Source organism: Hyperolius riggenbachi, chromosome 8 (genome assembly GCF_040937935.1).
Source record: "Hyperolius riggenbachi isolate aHypRig1 chromosome 8, aHypRig1.pri, whole genome shotgun sequence".
Taxonomy (NCBI): Eukaryota; Metazoa; Chordata; class Amphibia; order Anura; family Hyperoliidae; genus Hyperolius; species Hyperolius riggenbachi.
This window is the reverse complement of record NC_090653.1, coordinates 133,245,001-133,266,294: the sequence shown is the minus strand read 5'-3', so window position 1 is coordinate 133,266,294 and position 21,294 is coordinate 133,245,001. Positions and strand designations below refer to the sequence as shown.

Below are 21,294 nucleotides of genomic sequence, written 5' to 3'. Positions count from 1 at the left end.
AATCTATTTCAGAAACACTGGTTAGCTCACCACAGATAAGAATTCAGCAACAAAAGTAGCTTGATCACCCAAAGCACACCTGAAGTGAGAGGGATATGGAGGCTGCCATACTTATTGCCTTTTAAACAATGCACATTGCCTGGCTGTCCTGCTGCTCCTCCGGACATGCATGCAGATCTGATCCTGTGACTTAAATCTTACTGGGGGAGCCGCATGCTTGTTTCAGGTGTGTGATTCGGACACTCTTGCAGCCAAAGGGATAAGCAGGATGGCCAGGCAACTGGTATTGTTTAATAGGAAATAAATATGGCAGCCCTCACATCCTTCTCACTTCAGCTGTCATTTAAAGCAGTTCAAATGAATAGTGTATACTTTCATTTATTTTCCAGTGGTTGCAGTTTAAATTAACAAAGTACTTTGTAAACCTCCCAGTCTGAATGCTGCAGCTACACTGTAATCATCTCCGTATTTATGAGGGATAACAATGATTACTTGATTACGCTCTTCATCACTGATAGGCTGGTAGCGGAGGAGCAGATTGAGTAGTCCCCAGGGATTCCCTGTAGTGATACATCACACAAATGAGTAGCTATAAATGGTTTCTCATTAGTATTCATTTTATCATTGCAGATAAAAGTGCACACGGATACATAGCTGCTCACTCCTTGGTAAGTTGATCTATCTCTTTTTTTCTTACAACTCCACAGCTCAAATCAGCTCATCAGTCTGAACAGACATATAGACTGAGTCTTAAAGCGGAATATAACCCTGCATTTCAACTTTGCTCTAAAACATTATTTACAGTATATTATATGCAACCAGCATTTTTTTTTTTTACTAGACCAGCATTGGAAGGGTTACACAGAGCTTTAAAGTTCCTGGAGAGAACTGCAGACGCATCCAAAGCTTACATAGATACATTTTGTTTACATAAATGTATCTAAGTGTGGAATGTGACTCACTCTCTCTGACTGAGAAGGAGCTGGAGGACAGCCAAAGAGTGTGTAACATTTATCACTTGTTACATTCTATTTAGTTAAATGTATCTATCTGAACTTCTGCATATCTCTCCACGGAACTTTAAACCTCTGTGTTTAACCCTTCCAATGCTGGTCTAGTAAAAAAAAATGCTGGTTGCATATAATATGCTGTAAATAATGTTTTAGAGCAAAGTTGAAATGCAGGGTTATATTCCGCTTTAAGGGCCCTTTCAGACTATACTGGCTCGTGTGTGCTGCACCACAGCAGATAGTGGAGAGCAGATCAGTTGTTTTAAATGGGTCCTCTTTCACTTGCTATGCTACAGCGCATAACGCAATGCTGCACTCATCTTTCTAGACAGCACACACTTGTGCCATTCATCAGTTTGACTGGCATAGATGTTACACCAGTTAGACGGTGTGTTGGTTTAACCACTTCGGGACCACAGTCTTTTCGCCCCTTAAGGACCAGAGCCTTTTTCTCCATTCAGACCACTGCAGCTTTCACGGTTTATTGCTCGGTCATAAAACCTACCACCTAAATGAATTTTACCTCCTTTTCTTGTCACTAATACAGCTTTCTTTTGATGCTATTTGATTGCTGCTGCGAGTTTTACTTTTTATTATATTCATCAAAAAAGACATGAATTTTGTCAAAAAAATGACTTTTTTAACTTTCTGTGCTGACATTTTTCAAATAAAGTAAAATTTCCTATACATTTGAGCGCGAAAGTTATTCTGCTACATGTCTTTGATAAAAAAAAAAACATTCAGTGTATATTTATTGGATTGGGTAAAAGTTATAGCGTTTACAAACTATGGTGCCAAAAGTGAATTTTCCCATTTTCAAGCATCTCTGACTTTTCTGCGCACCTGTCATGTTTCATGAGGGGCTAAAATTCCAGGATAGTACAAATACCCCCCAAATGACCCCATTTTGGAAAGAAGACATCCCAAAGTATTCAGTGAGAGGCATGGTGAGTTCATAGAAGATTTTATTTTTTGTCACAAGTTAGCGGAAAATGACAGTTTGTGACAAAAAAAAAAAAAAAAAAAAGTTTCCATTTCTTCTAACTTGCGACAAAAAAAAATGAAATCTGCCACGGACTCACTATGCTCCTCTCTGAATACCTTGAAGTGTCTACTTTCCAGAATGGGGTCATTTGTGGGGTGTGTTTACTGTCCTGGCATTTGGGGGGTGCCTAATTGTAAGCACCCCTGTAAAGCCTAAAGATGCTCATTGGACTTTGGGCCCCTTAGCGCAGTTAGGCCGCAAAAAAGTGCCACACATGTGGTATTGCCGTACTCAGGAAAAGTAGTATAATGTGTTTTGGGGTGTATTTTTACACATACACATGCTGGGTGGGAGAAATATCTCCGTAAATGACAATTTTTTTATTTTTTTTACACACAATTGTCTATTTATAGAGATATTTCTCCCACTCAGCATGGGTATGTGGAAAAATACACCCCAAAACACATTATACTACTTCTCCTGAGTACGGCGATACCACATGTGTGGCACTTTTTTGCACCCTAACTGCGCTAAGGGGCCCAAAGTCCAATGAGTACCTTTAGGATTTCACAGGTCATTTTGAGAAATTTCGTTTCAAGACTACTCCTCACGGTTTAGGGCCCCTAAAATGCCAGGACAGTATAGGAACCCCACAAATTACCCCATTTTAGAAAGAAGACACCCCAAGGTATTCCGTTAGATGTATGGTGAGTTCATAGAAGATTTTTTTTTTTTGTCACAAGTTAGCGGAAATTGATTGTAATTGTTTTTTTTCACAAAGTGTCATTTTCCGCTAACTTGTGACAAAAAATAAAATCTTCTATGAACTCGCCATTCTCCTAACGGAATACCTTGGGGTGTCTTCTTTCTAAAATGGAGTCATTTGTGGGGTTCCTATACTGCCCTGGCATTTTAGGGGCCCTAAACCGTGAGGAGTAGTCTTGAAACCAAATGTGGCAAAATGACCTGTGAAATCCTAAAGGTACTCATTGGACTTTGGGCCCCTTAGCGCACTTAGGGTGCAAAAAAGTGCCACACATGTGGTACCGCCGTACTCAGGAGAAGTAGTATAATGTGTTTTGGGGTGTATTTTTACACATACCCATGCTGGGTGGGAGAAATATCTCTGTAAATGACAATTATTTGATTTTTTTTACACACAATTGTCCATTTACAGAGAGATTTCTCCCACCCAGCATGGGTATGTATAAAAATACACCCCAAAACACATTATACTACTTCTTCTGAGTACGGCGATACCACATGTGTGACACTTTTTTGCAACCTAGGTGCGCTAAGGGGCCTAACGTCCTATTCACAGGTCATTTTGAGGCATTTGGATTCTAGACTACTCCTCACGGTTTAGGGCCCCTAAAATGCCAGGGCAGTATAGGAACCCCACAAGTGACCCCATTTTAGAAAGAAGACACCCCAAGGTATTCTGTTAGGAGTATGGTGAGTTCATAGAAGATTTTTTTTTTGTCACAAGTTAGCGGAAAATGACACTTTGTGAAAAAAAAAACAATACATATCAATTTCCGCTAACTTGTGACAAAAAATAAAATCTTCTATGAACTCATCATACACCTAAAAGAATACCTTGGGGTGTCTTCTTTCTAAAATGGGGTCACTTGTGGGGTTCCTATACTGCCCTGGCATTTTAGGGGCCCTAAACCGTGAGGAGTAGTCTTGAACCCAAATGTCTCAAAATGACCTGTGAAATCCTAAAGGTACTCATTGGACTTTGGGCCCCTTAGCACAGTTAGGCTGCAAAAAAGTGTCACACATGTGGTATCGCCGTACTCAGAAGAAGTAGTATAATGTGTTTTGTGGTGTATTTTTACATATAACCATGCTGGGTGGGAGAAATATCTCTGTAAATGACACATTTTTGATTTTTTTTACACACAATTGTCCATTTACAGAGAGATTTCTCCCACCCAGCATGGGTATGTGTAAAAATACACCACAAAACACATTATACTACTTCTCCTGAGTATGGCGATACCACATGTGTGACACTTTTTTGCAGCCTAGGTGCGCTAAGGGGCCCAACGTCCTATTCACAGGTCATTTTGAGGCATTTGTTTTCTAGACTACTCCTCACGGTTTAGGGCCCCTAAAATGCCAGGGCAGTATAGGAACCCCACAAGTGACCCCATTTTAGAAAGAAGACACCCCAAGGTATTCCGTTAGGGGTATGGTGAGTTCATAGAAGATTTTATTTTTTCTCACAAGTTAGTGAAAAATGACACTTTGTGAAAAAAACAATAACAATCCAATTTCCGCTAACTTTTGACAAAAAATAAAATATTCTATGAACTCATCATACACCTAACAGAATACCTTGGGGTGTCTTCTTTCTAAAATGGGGTCACTTGTGGGGTTCCTATACTGCCCTGGCATTTTACGGGCCCAAAACTGTGAGTAGTCTGGAAACCAAATTTCTCAAAATGACTGTTCAGGGGTATAAGCATCTGCAAATTTTGATGACAGGTGGTCTATGAGGGGGCAAATTTTGTGGAATCGGTCATAAGCAGGGTGGCCTCTTAGATGACAGGATGTATTGGGCCTGATCTGATGGATAGGAGTGCTAGGGGGGTGACAGGAGGTGATTGATGGGTGTCTCAGGGGGCGGTTAGAGGGGAAAATAGATGCAATCAATGCACTGGGGAGGTGATCGGAAGGGGGTCTGAGGGGGATCTGAGGGTTTGGCCGAGTGATCAGGAGCCCACACGGGGCAAATTAGGGCCTGATCTGATGGGTAGGTGTGCTAGGGGGTGACAGGAGGTGATTGATGGGTGTCTCAAGGTGTGATTAGAGGGGGGAAATAGATGCAAGCAATGCACTGGCGAGGTGATCAGGGCTGGGGTCTGAGGGCGTTCTGAGGTGTGGGCGGGTGATTGGGTGCCCGCAAGGGGCAGATTAGGGTCTAATCTGATGGGTAACAGTGACAGGTGGTGATAGGGGGTGATTGATGGGTAATTAGTGGGTGTTTAGAGGAGAGAATAGATGTAAACAATGGATTTGGGAGGTGATCTGATGTCGGATCTGCGGGCGATCTATTGGTGTGGGTGGGTGATCAGATTGCCCGCAAGGGGCAGGTTAGGGGCTGATTGATGGGTGGCAGTGACAGGGGGTGATTGATGGGTGGCAGTGACAGGGGGTGATTGATGGGTGATTGACAGGTAATCAGTGGGTTATTACAGGGGAGAACAGATGTAAATATTGCACGGGCGAATTGATAAGGGGGGGGTCTGAGGGCAATCTGAGCGTGTGGGCAGGTGATTGGGTGCCCGCAAGGGGCAGATTAGGGTCTAATCTGATGGGTAACAGTGACAGGTGGTGATAGGGGGTGATTGATGGGTAATTAGTGGGTGTTTAGAGGAGAGAATAGATGTAAACAATGGATTTGGGAGGTGATCTGATGTCGGATCTGCGGGCGATCTATTGGTGTGGGTGGGTGATCAGATTGCCCGCAAGGGGCAGGTTAGGGGCTGATTGATGGGTGGCAGTGACAGGGGGTGATTGATGGGTGGCAGTGACAGGGGGTGATTGATGGGTGATTGACAGGTAATCAGTGGGTTATTACAGGGGAGAACAGATGTAAATATTGCACGGGCGAATTGATAAGGGGGGGGGTCTGAGGGCAATCTGAGCGTGTGGGCAGGTGATTGGGTGCCCGCAAGGGGCAGATTAGGGTCTAATCTGATGGGTAACAGTGACAGGTGGTGATAGGGGGTGATTGATGGGTAATTAGTGGGTGTTTAGAGGAGAGAATAGATGTAAACAATGGATTTGGGAGGTGATCTGATGTCGGATCTGCGGGCGATCTATTGGTGTGGGGGGGTGATCAGATTGCCCGCAAGGGGCAGATCAGGGGCTGATTGATGGGTGGCAGTGACAGGGGGTGATTGACGGGTGATTGACAGGTGATTGACAGGTGATTGACAGGTGATTGACAGGTGATCAGGGGGGATAGATGCATACAGTACACGGGGGGGGGGGGGGGGTCTGGGGGGGGTCTGGGGAGAATCTGAGGGGTGGGGGGGTGATCAGGAGGGAGTAGGGGGCAGATTAGGGACTTAAAAAAAAAATAGCGTTGACAGATAGTGACAGGGAGTGATTGATGGGTGATTAGGAGGGTGACTGGGTGCAAACAGTGGTCTGGGGGGTGGGCAGGGGGGGGTCTGAGGGGTGCTGTGGGCGATCAGGGGGCAGGGGGGGGGGAAATCAGTGTGTTTGGTGCAGACTAGGGTGGCTGCAGCCTGCCCTGGTGGTCCCTCGGACACTGGGACCACCAGGGCAGGAGGCAGCCAGTATAATAGGCTTTGTATACATTACAAAGCCTATTATACACTGTTGCAGCGGCGATCCGGATGCCAGTAACCCGCCGGCGCTTCCGAACGGCCGGCGGGTTACGGCGAACGGGGGGCGGAGCCAGTCCCCGGCGGCTGATCGCGTCACGAATGACGCGATCGCCGCATAGCCACTCCCGCAGCCGCCCCCGCCGATGGGCGTATTGCGGTCGTTTGGGCCCAGACTTTGCCGCCGCCCATCGGCTGGGGGCGGTCGTTATGTGGTTAATGCAGAGAGCAGATATACAGTACAAAAGGGCCAACATGGGACTGTTTTGCTTAATAGATACAAACAGATAAATAGTCAATAGATTTCATGTTACCTGTAGGATCCAGTCACACATTTCCATTTTCAGCATATCCGTTGTCTCCATTGCTTCCTGTCTGACTTTCCCTGGACCCCGCATGAAACAGACAGTTTCAGTCAGCCCCCAGAAACCCCCCCCCCCCCCACCAAATTAATGACAGCACCAGGTCAAGAAGCAGTGATCCTGTGCTTGGGCATTGGCATCCATACATCCCCAGTGTACATTGGCTGCCCAAGACTGATGAGCACTCTGCTCTGCAGCCCTGTCAGTGATCTCCTTGCTACCACCATCCCCATTCCAGCTCCTTCCTGTACCACCATCCATCAATCCCTTCCACCTAAGTCTTGTTTGCTGTCCATTTCACAATGGATACCAAAACTGAAGTGGACGAACACAGTAGATCGTACATGGGATGTGCTGTGACCATCCACATTGCCAATCTGGTGTATTGTGGACCTAACCCAAGTGTTAATATTATTGAAACCTTTCATTTACACAGTCTGCTATGCTTAGTAGCTATTTTAGGACACAGATACAAAATGCTTCTGTGCTCCAGTTAAAGTGGAATACCTTTCATTTCATTTTGGTTTTATTTTAATTATTAGACTTAAAACAGATTTTTAAACATTTTATATACAACAATATTACAATACTGTCATGCTAAAAACCTTAGCACTGGCAAAGCAGACCTTGCATAGCTCTAAAAGTATCCTCCTGCAGACACCAAGTGCTCACAGGGACAATGTGACCATCACCAAGTCCAAGATATAAATGCATATACTCACATCGTGGGTCCTGTACAACCCAATCTACAGTACATAAACAAGCCTTAATGCACATCAAGTGCCAGATGGGTGTTGTAAACCTGGAGATGCCCACTCTCTGGATCATTCCTGACCAGTTTTATCAGAGGTTTCGCTATTACAATACTGTATATTATATAAAACACTGTCTGGATCCAGTGCTTAATCCTATAATACGATTGCTGCAATGTACACAGTGCAGGATCCCTGGTGTACCAGTCCAATCACACTGAGTAAAGGAAGGAGGTTGGATCCGCACAGCCAAAGCTGCAAAAGATCTTTATTGCTTGACGTATACAGTTAAAAAGTGGGCAGCACGGTGGCGTAGTGATTAGCTCTCTCGCCTTGCAGCGCTGGGTCCCTGGTTCAAATCTCAGCCTGAGAGCTTATCTGCACAGAGTTTGTATGTTCTCCCCCTGTCTGCGTGGGTTTCCTCCGGAAACTCTGGTTTCCTCACACATCCCAAAACCATACAGATAAGTTAATTGGCTTCTGCCACTTTTTATATCCTTGGATACGTCTGGCAATATAGAACTTTTGTAACCTTGCCACAAGTGCAGATCCGGCCTCCTTCCTTTACTGTATATAATATGATATGACATATATTAACATGTTTACCTATTCCACTGTGAAAAACACGTCCTAGTCACCCAGTCAGGAGACTTCTGTTCTTTCCAAATTTGTCAAGCAAAACAGTTAGTGGATATAAAAAATATGAACCATCTATTTGTAGCAGCCAGGCATATCAAAAAGTTAGAGATCAGCATACAAATGTGGTGGGTGCAGCATAAACAGCAGCATTTTTGTGAGTAGAAATGTTCCCAAGGATCGGTGTAAATTAAAGGAATACTATCGATTTGAAACAACTTTTTTTTTTTAATCCTCTATATTAGTGTACACATTACCACTAGTGCTAGGGGCACTTTATTTATTCACCCAGGTCTCTCTCTCGCTATCCCTGCTTAAAAATTCATTTCTCACACAGCTCATAGTAGTTTGGGTCACCCTGAGCTGCTTGGTTACTCTGTCACACAGCTCACAAATATATTTCACTGTGTCACTCACAGCATGCAGCAGACATGAGGAGAAATAGGCTGATCTGAGGTGGTAACAGGTAACTAAATGAGCTGTAATATTGCTGGAATATAACAAGCTATAACACTAGTATGTGTTTACACTCAGTCTGGCTGCCTGCTTGAGGTGATTCACTCCAGGATGCATCCACTTTACAAGCTGCTGAGAGGGGCAGACCACTGTCTACAATTAGCATTATTAGTATCTTTATCAATAAAGAGAAGCAAAGATGATAAACACACATTGCTAGAATCTTTAACCCCTTACCACCATATCAACAAGATTCTTTCAGCAAGGTGATAATTAAACTATAAACTGAGGAGTTGATAGCAACTCCCCTGTGCAGACACATGGTCTAGCCATCTGGGAGCTCAGTATTAGATACATTTTGTATCCAACACTGACGCCAAAACTGAAGGAGGATTTTACAGCTGAGAGGAACAGCTGTGTGAGGAATCAAATTGCTCCTAGTACTTGCCCTAATGTGTGCTACAACATACAGCATTTAAAAATAAATGCATACATCGATAGTATTCCTTTAACATGATATATTTTATCCAGTAGCACCATTCATCTCATTCTGCAATGGCTGGTTTCACCGCTCTCGTCGCTCTCTCCATTCGTCCATAATTGAAAAGTTACAGCAAGGAGAGGCTGATTGGGTTGGAGGGTCCACTTCTGAAGGGATTATCCCAGCTGCTTATTTATTCTTATGTTGTAGTCACTCTTCTCATATTATAGATCTGGAAATTATGTTCTTCCCCAGACACACAATCAGGCAAGAAGATGAGCACTCTTGTTACCCTAATAATGTATTTGCTTTTGTGTGGCTTTTCAGCTTCTTCGGTGATCACTTGATCAAAAAAAAAGTTAGCGATAAAATATCTTTGGATAATGTGATTCTGCAAATTTGACCTTATTAATGCCCTACTTCCATTTTTTTTATAATGCTTTCTAAAAAAAAAGTTTGCAGGCAGAAAGTCACAGGGCAAACAGTTGAGCAGGCAGGAGTGCAGTGCAATGGAGGGCAACCAGAGCAGCAGTGCAATAGAGGTGACAGTGGCTATGCAATAGGGCAGAATTAGCAGGCATGCATACTTGTGCAGGTTTATCTGGGCAGCTGAGTGGGCTGGGTGTCTTATTCTGGTGGTGCTCTCACCTTGTGCACAGGGGCGCATGAGTGAAGTCCTGGGTCCCGTTTTTTTTGGGGGCCAAGGTTTGCCTGGAGTTTAGTTTCAAGTGGGGAATAAATCTTAAATAAAATATTTTTTATCACTGGCTTGCTGCTGGTTTTTCAAATCTGACTGGATGGGATGAGAGGGTGGGTGTTAATGTGAGGTGCAGCTTCAGCCAAAACAGTAGATTGTGAAATATTAAAACTCTTCCCCCCCAACCCATCATCACCCACATGATGTAGTCATAGAGAAGGTGGGAGGGGGCTCAGTTAGTCTATCACTGTGAATGCAGGCTTGACTCTGCCCAAATCCTCAGTGCTACTGAGAGAGATTAACTCTTTGTAGCCAGCACTATAGTAGCAAAAAAGTTTCTGTACCGTGTTAGCCAAACAATACCTATATAGCCAGCACTATAACACTACAGCTTCATCATCCATTCCTGAATAGTTATTCTCTGCTCAATATAGTACCCCCGGATCCTCCTCAATGTCTTTATACAAAAGGATGAAATAAAGGAGCACAAGAAGTGATTTCCTATTGTGGGAAGAGCAGGTAAAGACAATGGGGAGGATGTGGAAGAGTTACATGCTTTGTTAAACAATGTGCAGCAAGGAACTGCAGTTACAGTGCTTACCACCAGGAGTGCAGTGGGAGGAAATGGACAAGGTGTGGTGATTGGCTCCATTCTGGGAAACTAATTCCCACTCCCCAACGTTAAAAGCCTTCCGGAATCCAGATAGGCACATTCAATATTTTATTGTAAAACCTGCAGACGTGCAATTAAGAAAATGTATTCATTGCTTATTAAAGCAACTTTGCTATCATGTTAAGTAAAAAATAAGCCAGGCTGAAATAGGGCTTTACAAATACATCTGGTATTAGGCAGCAAGTGTTTGAAACCCTCGTCTGGGTCATATCACACAACACTGAGGGTCCCTGGGAGAAGAGAAAACTAGCAGTTGCACAAACACGCCCGCAATGAGAACTTCTAGCATAAATCCAAGACTGCTTAGATGTATAACAGAATAAGTTTTCCTTTGCAGTGGGTGCTCAGGACTGCATTCCCACAAGTGCTAATTCACTCTCCTTTCTGCAGTCATGTCGACGCTCTGATGTGAACCAAGCGAGGGTTGCCACCCAAACGCAGGTAGTTTGTTTTTGTTTAAATCCAGGATTAAATTATCACATACTGTTTATAAAGACCAATTCTCTCCAGCCCTGGAGAATCTTTGCAGGGTACTTTTCCACTAGGAAGTGCATTTGCATGCACAATTGTGCTGCGATCGTGCTTCCTGCAATTATCACTACCACGATTGCGCCGTGTACTGCTAGGTGAAGGAACGCAATTGCACAAAAAATCGTGCAGGCTGGCAATTGCGATTCATAGAAAAACGAATCACACTAGTGGAAATACAGCACCATCTGTTGTGATCGTCAAAATGGCTATGATCTGCTTTTTGTTGCAACTAGTGGTAAAGGAGCCTAAATAAGACCTAAAGGGTCATATGCAATTCACCTTTTCACCTGAGCTTTCTCCTAGGAGATAATTTTTCATCTTTGATTTAAAATAATTTTCCAGCACTTTTCAACTAAAAAAAAGTACTAAAAAGTGGGTGAGAAAGTGCTATCAAAATTATTTTGAGTAATTTCTTGCTTTCTGGTGGCTTAACAGGCATTTTATTAACCCGTTTAAAATTATCACCTAGGAGAAATCTCAGGTGAAAAAATAAATTGCATATGGGCCAAAGAGTGCATGTACTCATATACGGTACTTTATGTCACTGGCTTTTTGCAAGCAGTGCATTGTCAGTTCCATATATTGATGTTTATATTTGCTTTCTTTTCCAGAACACAAAGACTGCATCAGAGCCTCCATTAGCTCCTCCTGTATCAGAAGAGGAGGATGAAGAAGAGGAAGAAGAGGAGGAAGAAAATGAGATACCTCCTGTAATCGCACCACGTCCGGAGCATACAAAATCAGTAAGGAGCCCAATGATTTCTGTAACAACACACAATAGTATACAATGTATGACAACCTTGTAAACCATAACAGCCAATCAGATCTCCCCTTTCCCACATTGCACTAGAGAAGTGACAAGGATAATATGACTGTTCTTTAGGAAACAAAAGTAATGACTTTTTAAGAGAGTTTTGATTGTGATACTTAATATTAGCAGTGTTTATGGGCTTTGCAGTAGAGTTAACAGATAATCCCATTAATAACCGCATGACTTGCCCTGAGTCTGGGCTTGCTGCCTGGGAACAGGTGAGGTGCAGACTAATGCTAATCATCTCCAATGGTCATAGTGACCCTGATTAGAGACGTGACCTGTTTTCCCTGCCTTATTAGACTTTCTGACATGTCCTGTATTACACACAGGATAAGGATACTATTTACAGCAAACTAAAGATGGCCATACATTACTCAGTTTGTGACCTCAATCTCTGGCAGATTTGATCATATTGATTGAATCTGCCAGAGATAGTTTCCGCAACGTGACCACCTGATCGGAATTTTGATTGATTTCTGGCTGACATTGATCGTAGAGAAAGTATTGGAGCATTCCCCTTTAAAAATTCGGTGTGATGTGCCTCGGTCAATCCAGCAACACCCTGGATTATAGCAGCAAATATATGGAGAAGACCGGCACCATCAGATGGTGCCGGTCTTCTCCATATTTGTGGCTGACATTGATCATAACATTTGATCCGGAATGATGAAAAGATCTCGCTCGAAAGCGGGTGGTCGTGTGGTGGTGGTGGTGGTGTTCGATTTCCAGGAGACCGACGAACTCCCAGATGTTCTCCCACCATGTGAAATGGGTTCCCCCAGCCTGTTTTTAGTGTTGTAATGGAACTCACACTCACCTGTCTGGTAGCGTCCTCCTCCTGTGTTCTATGCCTTCTTTCCATCGCCGCCAGGCACCTGTATCCCATGACCTGATGGCATGTAGAATGTCATGCATGTGCCACCAGGTCACCGGGTAGAGGTGTCCCGCCGCTGATAAAGACAAGACACAGGAAGAGTGTGCTAGCAGACACATGAGTGTGAGCTCTCTTACAACACTCACCACAGGCCTGGGGGGAACATAGAAGGGGAGACCTGGGGGGCCCAGCAGGTGGAGGTGGCTCCACAGAGTTCAAATATATTTCATGCTAAACTGCTGTATGGTATTGGCCACTGTGCTGCAAGTCATTTTCAGTGTGTTGGCAATCTCTTTATAGCGTTGGCCATCTTTTATGTACAACAATTCTTTTCTTTTAATCCTCAGAGAGTTCTCTGTCATGGGGTGTCGACTCTTATTCAATTCACTTTTTATCCTAGTTGATATTTTCACACATTATGACTGCACTCGAAGCCACTAGCAAGCAAGAAAATATTCAGGATGATTTTAAAAGTTAATTTTCAACTACTTTTGATACTTTTTCAATTGCAGAGTTCTGAAAATGTATTTTAAATAGAAGATGAGAATGTATCTTCAAGGAGAAAAAGTTAATTGAATTACTTCCCTCAGGGGTGTATTCACTTTTGTCGCCAGCTGTGTAGACATTAACCTCCTTGGCGGTAACCCCGGGGTAAGCCGCGCAGGAGGTTTTCTTCGGCCCTGCTGGGCCGATTTGTTTAATTTTTTTTTTGCTGCACGCAGCTACCACTTTGCTAGCTGCGTCAGCACACCGATCGCTGCCGCCCCGTGCTCGATCACCGCTATCCGTCGCGCCGCGCGCCCCCCCCCCCCAGACCCCGTGCGCTGCCTGGCCAATCAGTGCCAGGCAGCGCTGAGGGGTGGTTCGGGACTCCCAATTACGTCCCGACGTCGGTGACGTCATCCCGCCCCGTCACCATGGCGGGATTTCCTGATCGGAGATCGCCGAAGGCGATCAAAGCGGGCGGGGGGATGCTGCTGAGCAGCGGCTATCATGTAGCGAGCCCTGGGCTCGCTACATGATATAAGAAAGAAAAAAAAACTGCTGCGCTGCCTCCTGGCGGAATTTTTTAGACCGCCAGGAGGGTTAATGGCTGTGTGTTGAGTTATTTGGATGGAACAGCAGCTTTTTTGGACCAATGCTAGGTCTCCCCCAACATTACAATTACCGCATGGCTCCTCCCCCAAAGCTCCTGTAACTACCCCCCCTTCCGCCAGAATAAAGATCCAGCAAGCATGCTCCTCTGTCTTGCTGGCATCTATTCTGACCTCTGCGCATGGGTACTGTCAGGTCTTATGAGAGGGCGACAGCAAGGATGCCAGCAGGAGTTATACTGCCCACTTTTATTACACTTAAGGTTCTTTTTAATGCTGCTTCTAATATTACACTGGGCTCAGTGAATCATTTCAGTAATACTAATTGTACTAAACACTAATTAGTACTAAATAATTGCCATTACTTCCCAAAACCCTCCAATCAGATTTGAATGTTCAGATTCCAGCTGTTGTTTTTGGCTGGAGGTTTGAACCTTCTTAGGGAAATAATTGCTCTTCAGTACACAAGACTTTTTTCTTTTATGTCATTTTCAGGCATTGTTAATTTGGCTTTTTTTTCTGAACTGTTCTATAGAAATATTGTTCCCTAATATTCTTCACTTTACCAATCGTTTTACAGATATATACTCGGTCCGTCATTGAACCTGTGGCTGTTCCTGTACCAGTCAAAGAGGCCTCCACTTCGCCAGTGACCACTCAACCGGAAAACTCCAGCACGAGCACTTTGTACAGGAACACGGACCGGCAACGCAAAAAATCAAAGATGACAGATGAAGAGATTCTGGAGAAACTCAGTATGTTTCCTTTTCTTGCTTTCAATGCATTTTGTTAACAGCACACGTGTAAAGATCACAAGATGCTTTTAGTTCAGGTTTACAGAGTTTATTATTTGTACTACTCTGCAATACAGTACTCACAGTTTATACAGCTCTTTCTAGAGTATACTGACTTGTCATTTTCTGTCCATCAGAGGAGCTGACAATATAATAGTCATAATCTAACATCTCTATCACAGTCTACTGCAATGTGTCTATAGTTCACAGTACTCTGATTCCTCAAAAAAAAAAAAAGTCTTGGCGCCTATGGGGTGAACCAGGAGCCAAATGGTGCAGTATTGTTAGGTCATATATAAACAAACAGAATTGTGGGTAATGGATACTAACAAAGATGGGTTGCAGACCTGCAACCACCGTATGTGCCTGCAGGGAGAAAACCGTCCCCGCTCAGTCCTCCAGATTCTTTGGGAACTGGGCGGTTCTCTCCTCAACTCTTTCCTGATTAAAGACTAACACCTCCTTAGGATGTGTCTAAGTAACAACAAGGCTGATTGGGAGGCACCCAGTGCAATGTTCTCTACTTTCTATGTCTAAAACTATATCTCTAAAATAAAGAGGTGTCTTACCTCTTCAGAAGATTCACAGTAAAACTATTGGAAGATAATTTTTTCTTGATCATACATGATTAAACTGTTACCTAAACAGTTCAATAATGTATGATCAATAAAATATTCTCTTACAATATTTTTGTGTGGAGAGGTAAACCACCTCTTTATTTTAGAGATATTAACAGTTTACTGCAAGTTTGGGGCCAAGTCAATTGATCTACCATTATGTTATTGGGATGTGGGGAAAAGAGTGCCTAGAGGAAACCCATGCAATCATGGAGAGAATTCACAAATTCTGTACTCTAGTGCTGCAAAGCAAGAGTGCTAGCCTCTTAACTAACGATTAAAGAGCTGCCCTGATCACCGCTAAATAGTGGTCAGAAGTGGCAGATTATTTTAAAACAAACTTGTGAAGGCTGGGATGTTGCCATAAGCTTGTATTGACCATTTGATAGATCTCAGCGATGGTTGCCAGTGCCAGACACTTTCTTGTCGAGAACAGTCTCATCACTGGCAGTCAAGGAGTTGATGTGATGGATAGCTATTATTGTTCAATAAGTAAATTAAGATCACTTTACTTTCAGTTCCATCTGAAAATTTAGACAAACAGATTTCACTGTAAGTAACCCTTTTGATCATGTACTTTATAGGGTCAGCTTGTTTTGCTCAATGGAGAGGGTAGAGGGCAATCAGACATGAATCTGTGACCAGCTGCCTTAGAGGCTTATGATGGCTGGCTGCCTTAGACATAAAACCCATAAAGGCAACATGATGTTACTCTGTCGTCAAAATCACTACCAGATAGTCACATGATTTTTCTTAAATTAACATTTGGTGCAAGTTTGCATGTGACCTCTGACTCTTGTCTTATATCAGTGGATAACCTTATAAATATTTGACTCCTGATTTATACAGTTTATTTTTTCTGCAGATGTACTTTATGTAGTTTCTATTGATATGTCTTTATTTTGTTATTAACCCTACAGGAAGCATTGTAAGTGTTGGGGATCCTAAAAAGAAATACACGCGGTTTGAAAAGATCGGACAAGGGTAAGTAAGCCTACTCTACCTGATTTTTTTTTAATTACCTGCTAGACCATGTATACATTTGTCTCAGATGTAGTTTATCAGTAGCTAGTTTGTGTTTGCAAATAAAAAAATAAATATAAGTGCATTATAGTGCACTTTCCGTTATTTATGTAAAAAAAAAAGTCATAATGGTCTCGCCCAAACTGGTCCATGTGTATTATTGGGTATTATTTTTGGTAGTTAAAATGACAAGTAGTGCAGTTTTCGATCTTGCATTTTTCTTACTTTTCATACTAAGACTGCCATTTGGTAAAAGCCTCCCATTTAATGTATGATACTGCAATTAATGTTGGTGTTTGAATTCAGCATCACATGGTTCGGAACACACGCATTCAGCACCATTTCAGCACGTTACAGCAGGACGGGGTGCGTTTTATTTTATTCCGATACTTCCTCCTTCCAAGCCGCCTTCTTCCAAGCTGGTATCAAAGTTAAAATAAATGCACCCCATCCTGCTGTTCAGTACTGAAATGGGGCGGAATGTGTGTATTCGGGTACTGAACCACATGGTGCTGAATTTGAAAACTAACACTAACTACAATTCCTACATAGGCTTCTAAATGAATGTAAGAATCGACTAGGTAGACTAAAAAAACAAAAGCAGACTTGTTAGAAAAATATAGTGCATCTCAAATCTAGAGAAAGCGCTTGGCTGTGTGTAGAAAGGCTTTTTTTTGTATTTGAAGGGGGAGAAAGGTTAGGCTGGTAGTGGAGGTGAGAAGCTGTCCATCTTGGTGGAGCACAACGATTGTCCCCTTCTAGTGTGCAGTTTTGTTGTAGAAGCGCCCCCTGTCTTGTATGATGCACACTGCAGAAAGCAACATGTCGTGCCTGAAGTATGCTTTAAAGACGAGGTTACAAACCTGCTTTTTAATATAACATTTTGGTGAAACTTACATAGAGATTTCAGTGCACATAGGTTATTCAAACTGAAGGATTGTAAAAATAAACTTAAAAATCTAAAGACAAAACCTTGAAAACAGCTTAGTATAACACAAAGGATGAGAAAAAGAGAGAACACCAAGAGCCCAATATAGTGTAGTATGTACTGGTAAGGTATAATTGATAGAGTAATAATATTAATTTAATACTCACAAACCAGGGTTACCAAGTAGGCAACCACTGTCAAAGCAGGTGGGGAGATTGTCCTGACCCCACTCAGGATTAAAAAGTCGCTCTCTGTAGTTGAAGAAGGAAGGGTACAACCCTCCACCAAGGGTGGACTTGATGTAGATAATAGGATAACAGAGGCGCCAATAGGATAAAAAACACTAAAAGAACTTAAAAACACATCTTGGTAATAGAGGAGGCAGTGGTGGACTCACCCCCTCCAAGCAGAACACACGACTGTGGATTTTCAGTCAAAACAATTTTATTGGATACTCCAAATAAATATAATAATAATAGGAGTAAACAGCATCTGCCAGTATCATCAACACTGAGCGCCTCTGTGTTGATGATACTGGCAGATGCTGTTTACTCCTATCTGTTATTGCCTGATGAAGCGGGTTTGTATCCCGTGAAACGCGTTGCACTTTATTTGGAGTATCCAATAAAATTGTTTTGACTGAAAATCCACAGTCGTGTGTTCTGCTTGGAGGGGGTGAGTCCACCACTGCCTCCTCTATTACCAAGATGTGTTTTTAAGTTCTTTTAGTGTTTTTTATCCTATTGGCGCCTCTGTTATCCTATTATCTTAGTATAACACAAAGATAAGGGGTGCTGAAATAAAGTGTATAAATTGGGTTAGACTAGTAAGTGCATCATGATGTTATTTGTAGGCATCATATGATTTCAGAGTCATTCTTACAATGATAATCACGTGATCCTTTTTCTTCATGTATGACTAAGTGTTCCTCGGCCATTATAGTGTCCCTTTCAGCCATTGCCCTACACTGGCTGGCCTTAAATGCTACATCATCTGACAGCAAACACACTGTTCATTATACCGCTCCCTGTGCAGTGCTTCTTGGCACGGTACAGCAGGTAATGAGGTTTTGTGAGGCAGCCAAGACTTATATTTAGTGTTGATCTAGAAACGTATTTATGGAGTTGGTTCCAATAAACTGAGAGAGATACAAGCTGGCGGAGGTCTAAACACGCTAGTCAGTCTACTTACTTCAAGAACACTCCAACCATAAACAATAGGAGGTTTGTTATTAAAAACATACATATATTTAAGGAACTTGAGACCTTGCCTTCAGGTTATAGACACCTGCCAATTATTCCATCTGTCTATGCATTTGTCACACTAAGTAATACTGTTACAGCGTAAACATCCTATTGTCACAGGTTCTAGCCACCCTGCTGCTTTTTTTTTGGAGGAGTAATTTAAAGGATACCCGAACTGACATGTGACATGATGAGATAGACGTGTTCCTTTTTTTCTTTCTCTGCCTGAAAGAGTTACCGTATTTCGCGCCGTATAAGACGCTCCGGCATATAAGACGCACCCAGGTTTAGAGGGCAAAAATCAGGGAAAAAAATAATCGAAACCTGGTCTGGAGCGTCTGTATATCAGGAGCATCTTGTACATGTCCTCCCCCAAATGGTGTCCTCCTATGTTCCTCATGTGTCCCCATGTGTCCTCCTGTATGCCCCATGTCTCCCCCTGTATGCCCCATGTCTCCTCCCTGTGTCCTCTGGTGTGACCCCCTTGTCCTTCCATGTCCTGGACTCCCCCCTGTGTCCTCCTGTTAGACCCCTGTGTGTTCCTGTCAGCCCCCTGTGTCCTCCTGTCAGCCCCCTGTGTCCTCCTGGCAGCCCCCTGTGTCCTCCTGGCAGCCCCCTGTGTCCTCCTGGCAGCCCCCTGTCCTGGCAGCCCCATGTCCTCCTGTCAGCCCCCTGTCCTGGCAGCCCCCTGTCCTGGCAGCCCCCTGTGTCCTCCTGGCAGCCCCCTCTGTCCTCTTGGCAGCCCCCTGTGTCCTCCTGGCAGCCCCCAGTGGGAGCCTCCAGTGTCCTCCTGGCAGCCCCCAGTGTCCCCCAGTGTCCTCCTGGCAGCCCCCAGTGTCCTCCTGGCAGCCCCCAGTGTCCCCCAGTGTCCTCCTGGCAGCCCCCAGTGTCCTCCTGGCAGCCCCCAGTGTCCTCCTGGCAGCCCCCAGTGTCCTCCTAGCAGCCCCCAGTGTCCTCCTAGCAGCCCCCAGTGTCCTCCTGGCAGTCCCCAGTGTCCTCCTGGCAGTCCCCAGTGTCCTCCTAGCAGCCCCCAGTGTCCTCCTGGCAGCCCCCAGTGTCCTCCTGGCAGCCCCCAGTGTCCTCCTGGCAGCCCCTGTGTCCTCCTGGCAGCCCCCTGTGTCCCCGCTGTGCCTGGCTCGTGTCCCTGCCTGCGCGTCTCCTCCCTCCCCCTTGTGTCTCTGTGGCCCCCCAAAGCAGCGGCAGCAGCAGCTTACCTCCTCCATCTTGCCCGCGGCGAATGAAGACATCCGGCTTCTCCGTGCGGCTTCCTCTAGTGTCGGGCATCTAATGACGCGTCATCAATGACGCGTCATTAGATGCCCGACACTAGAGGAAGCCGCACGGAGAAGCCGGATGTCTTCAATCGGCGCGGGCAAGATGGAGGAGGTAAGCTGCTGCTGCCGCTGCACTTGGGGGGCCACAGAGACACAAGGGGGAGACGCATCAGGGGGGAAGCCAGGCACAGCGGGGACAAAGGCAGGGAATCCCCGATGGCGGCGGGTCGGCGGTTCGTATCAGCGGGCGTTCGTAAGTCGGGGATTCCCTGCCTTTGCCGTATAAGACGCAGGGACTTTTTCTCCCCACTTTGTGGGGAGAAAAAGTGCGTCTTATACGGCACCAAATACGGTAAATATCAGGTATGTAAGTGGCTGACTCAGTCCTGACTCAGACAGGAAGTGACTACAGTGTGACCCTCACTGATAAGAAATTCCAGCAATAAAACACTTTCCTAGCAGAAAATGGCTTCTGAGAGCAAGAAAGAGATAAAAACAGGAAAATCAGGACTGAGTCAGCCACTTACATACCTGATATTTAACTCTTTCAGGCAGAGAAAGAAAAAAAGGAACACAGCATAGTTATTTGTGTGCTAGGCACTGTACATACATATGTCTATCTCATCATGTCAAATGTCAGTTCGGGTATCTTTTAAAGAGGCACTGTAGTGTATAGTAGAATGCAGTAATTTTTTCAGGATGCGCACTTTTACCTTGATTTTCTATATATTGCTGTATATTGGCATGTAACCACACCTTCCCAATGATGCTTAGACTAGGCTGATTAGATATGCAGATTTATCCACCACCACCCCAGAGCATTCTGTGAGACAGGTATATTTTCTACTGGCTTTAGAACTCTATAAACAATTATTCTGCAGACATCACCTAGCAGGACTAAAGATATTGCCACCTGTGATAAACTTCAGAATGTTAATCAGGGTGAGGAAAGATTTTACATGGGCAAACACTTACTAAATAATTTATAAATGAATAGTGTAAACAAAAAAATATTAGTTGTATTTATTATGTTATTTTCACTACAGTTTATCTTTAAAGTGAAGCTGTATTGAGTCAAAATATGAGTCTGAAGCTTCTATAAAATAAATTGCCCAACTCCCAGTCCATAGACTGAGACTGAGATACTGGTGGTTGTAGCCTGCCTCCTAGTGGACATAGATAGAGATGCTTCAGCTGGTGAAGGAAATACACATTATAAGAAGATATGTACTTCAATGTGACCAGTTTACTGAATATCGTATTCATTACTAATTTTCATGACTTGTGTTTTCTGTTAGGACCTCGACAAAGACATACCTGAAACATCACATGAAGCCCTGAGCAAAGGGCCCAATCCAATTCACTCTTTCTCCTAAGTTTTCTCCTAGAAGATAATGTTCAGTTTGTTTCCAATAACTAGTCAGTACTCTGCAATTGAAAAAGTACCTAATGTAGGTGAAAAAGTACTGCCAAAATTATTCTAAGTATTTTCTTGCTTGCTGGTGGCTGAAAGGGCATGTTATTGGTAAAATGTGAAAATTCACTTAGGAGAAAACTTAGGAGAAAAGGTAATTGGAACGGACCCATTATGTGTATCTCTCCCACACCCAAATACATTTTGACCTTGTAACTAGTGTTGGGAGTTGTCGTTGTGTCATTCATTTGTAAAAACAAAGTACTGC

The 21,294-nt window shown here is 43.7% G+C and overlaps 1 protein-coding gene across 6 annotated transcripts in view; it reads left to right on the top strand.

Annotated features, from left to right (window-relative positions):
- PAK3 (p21 (RAC1) activated kinase 3) overlaps positions 1 to 21,294 on the top strand; it is a 293,331-nt gene that overhangs the window by 243,124 nt on the left and 28,913 nt on the right. For 3 of the 6 annotated variants that reach the window (XM_068251115.1, XM_068251116.1, XM_068251114.1), the window contains exons 5-9: positions 631 to 668; positions 10,810 to 10,860; positions 11,562 to 11,693; positions 14,313 to 14,487; positions 16,064 to 16,127. In XM_068251115.1, coding sequence (XP_068107216.1) covers positions 631 to 668; positions 10,810 to 10,860; positions 11,562 to 11,693; positions 14,313 to 14,487; positions 16,064 to 16,127 — 460 coding nt within the window. The remainder of the gene's footprint in view (positions 1 to 630; positions 669 to 10,809; positions 10,861 to 11,561; positions 11,694 to 14,312; positions 14,488 to 16,063; positions 16,128 to 21,294) is intronic. The other 3 variants (XM_068251117.1, XM_068251120.1, XM_068251118.1) reach the window with 1 other exon arrangement.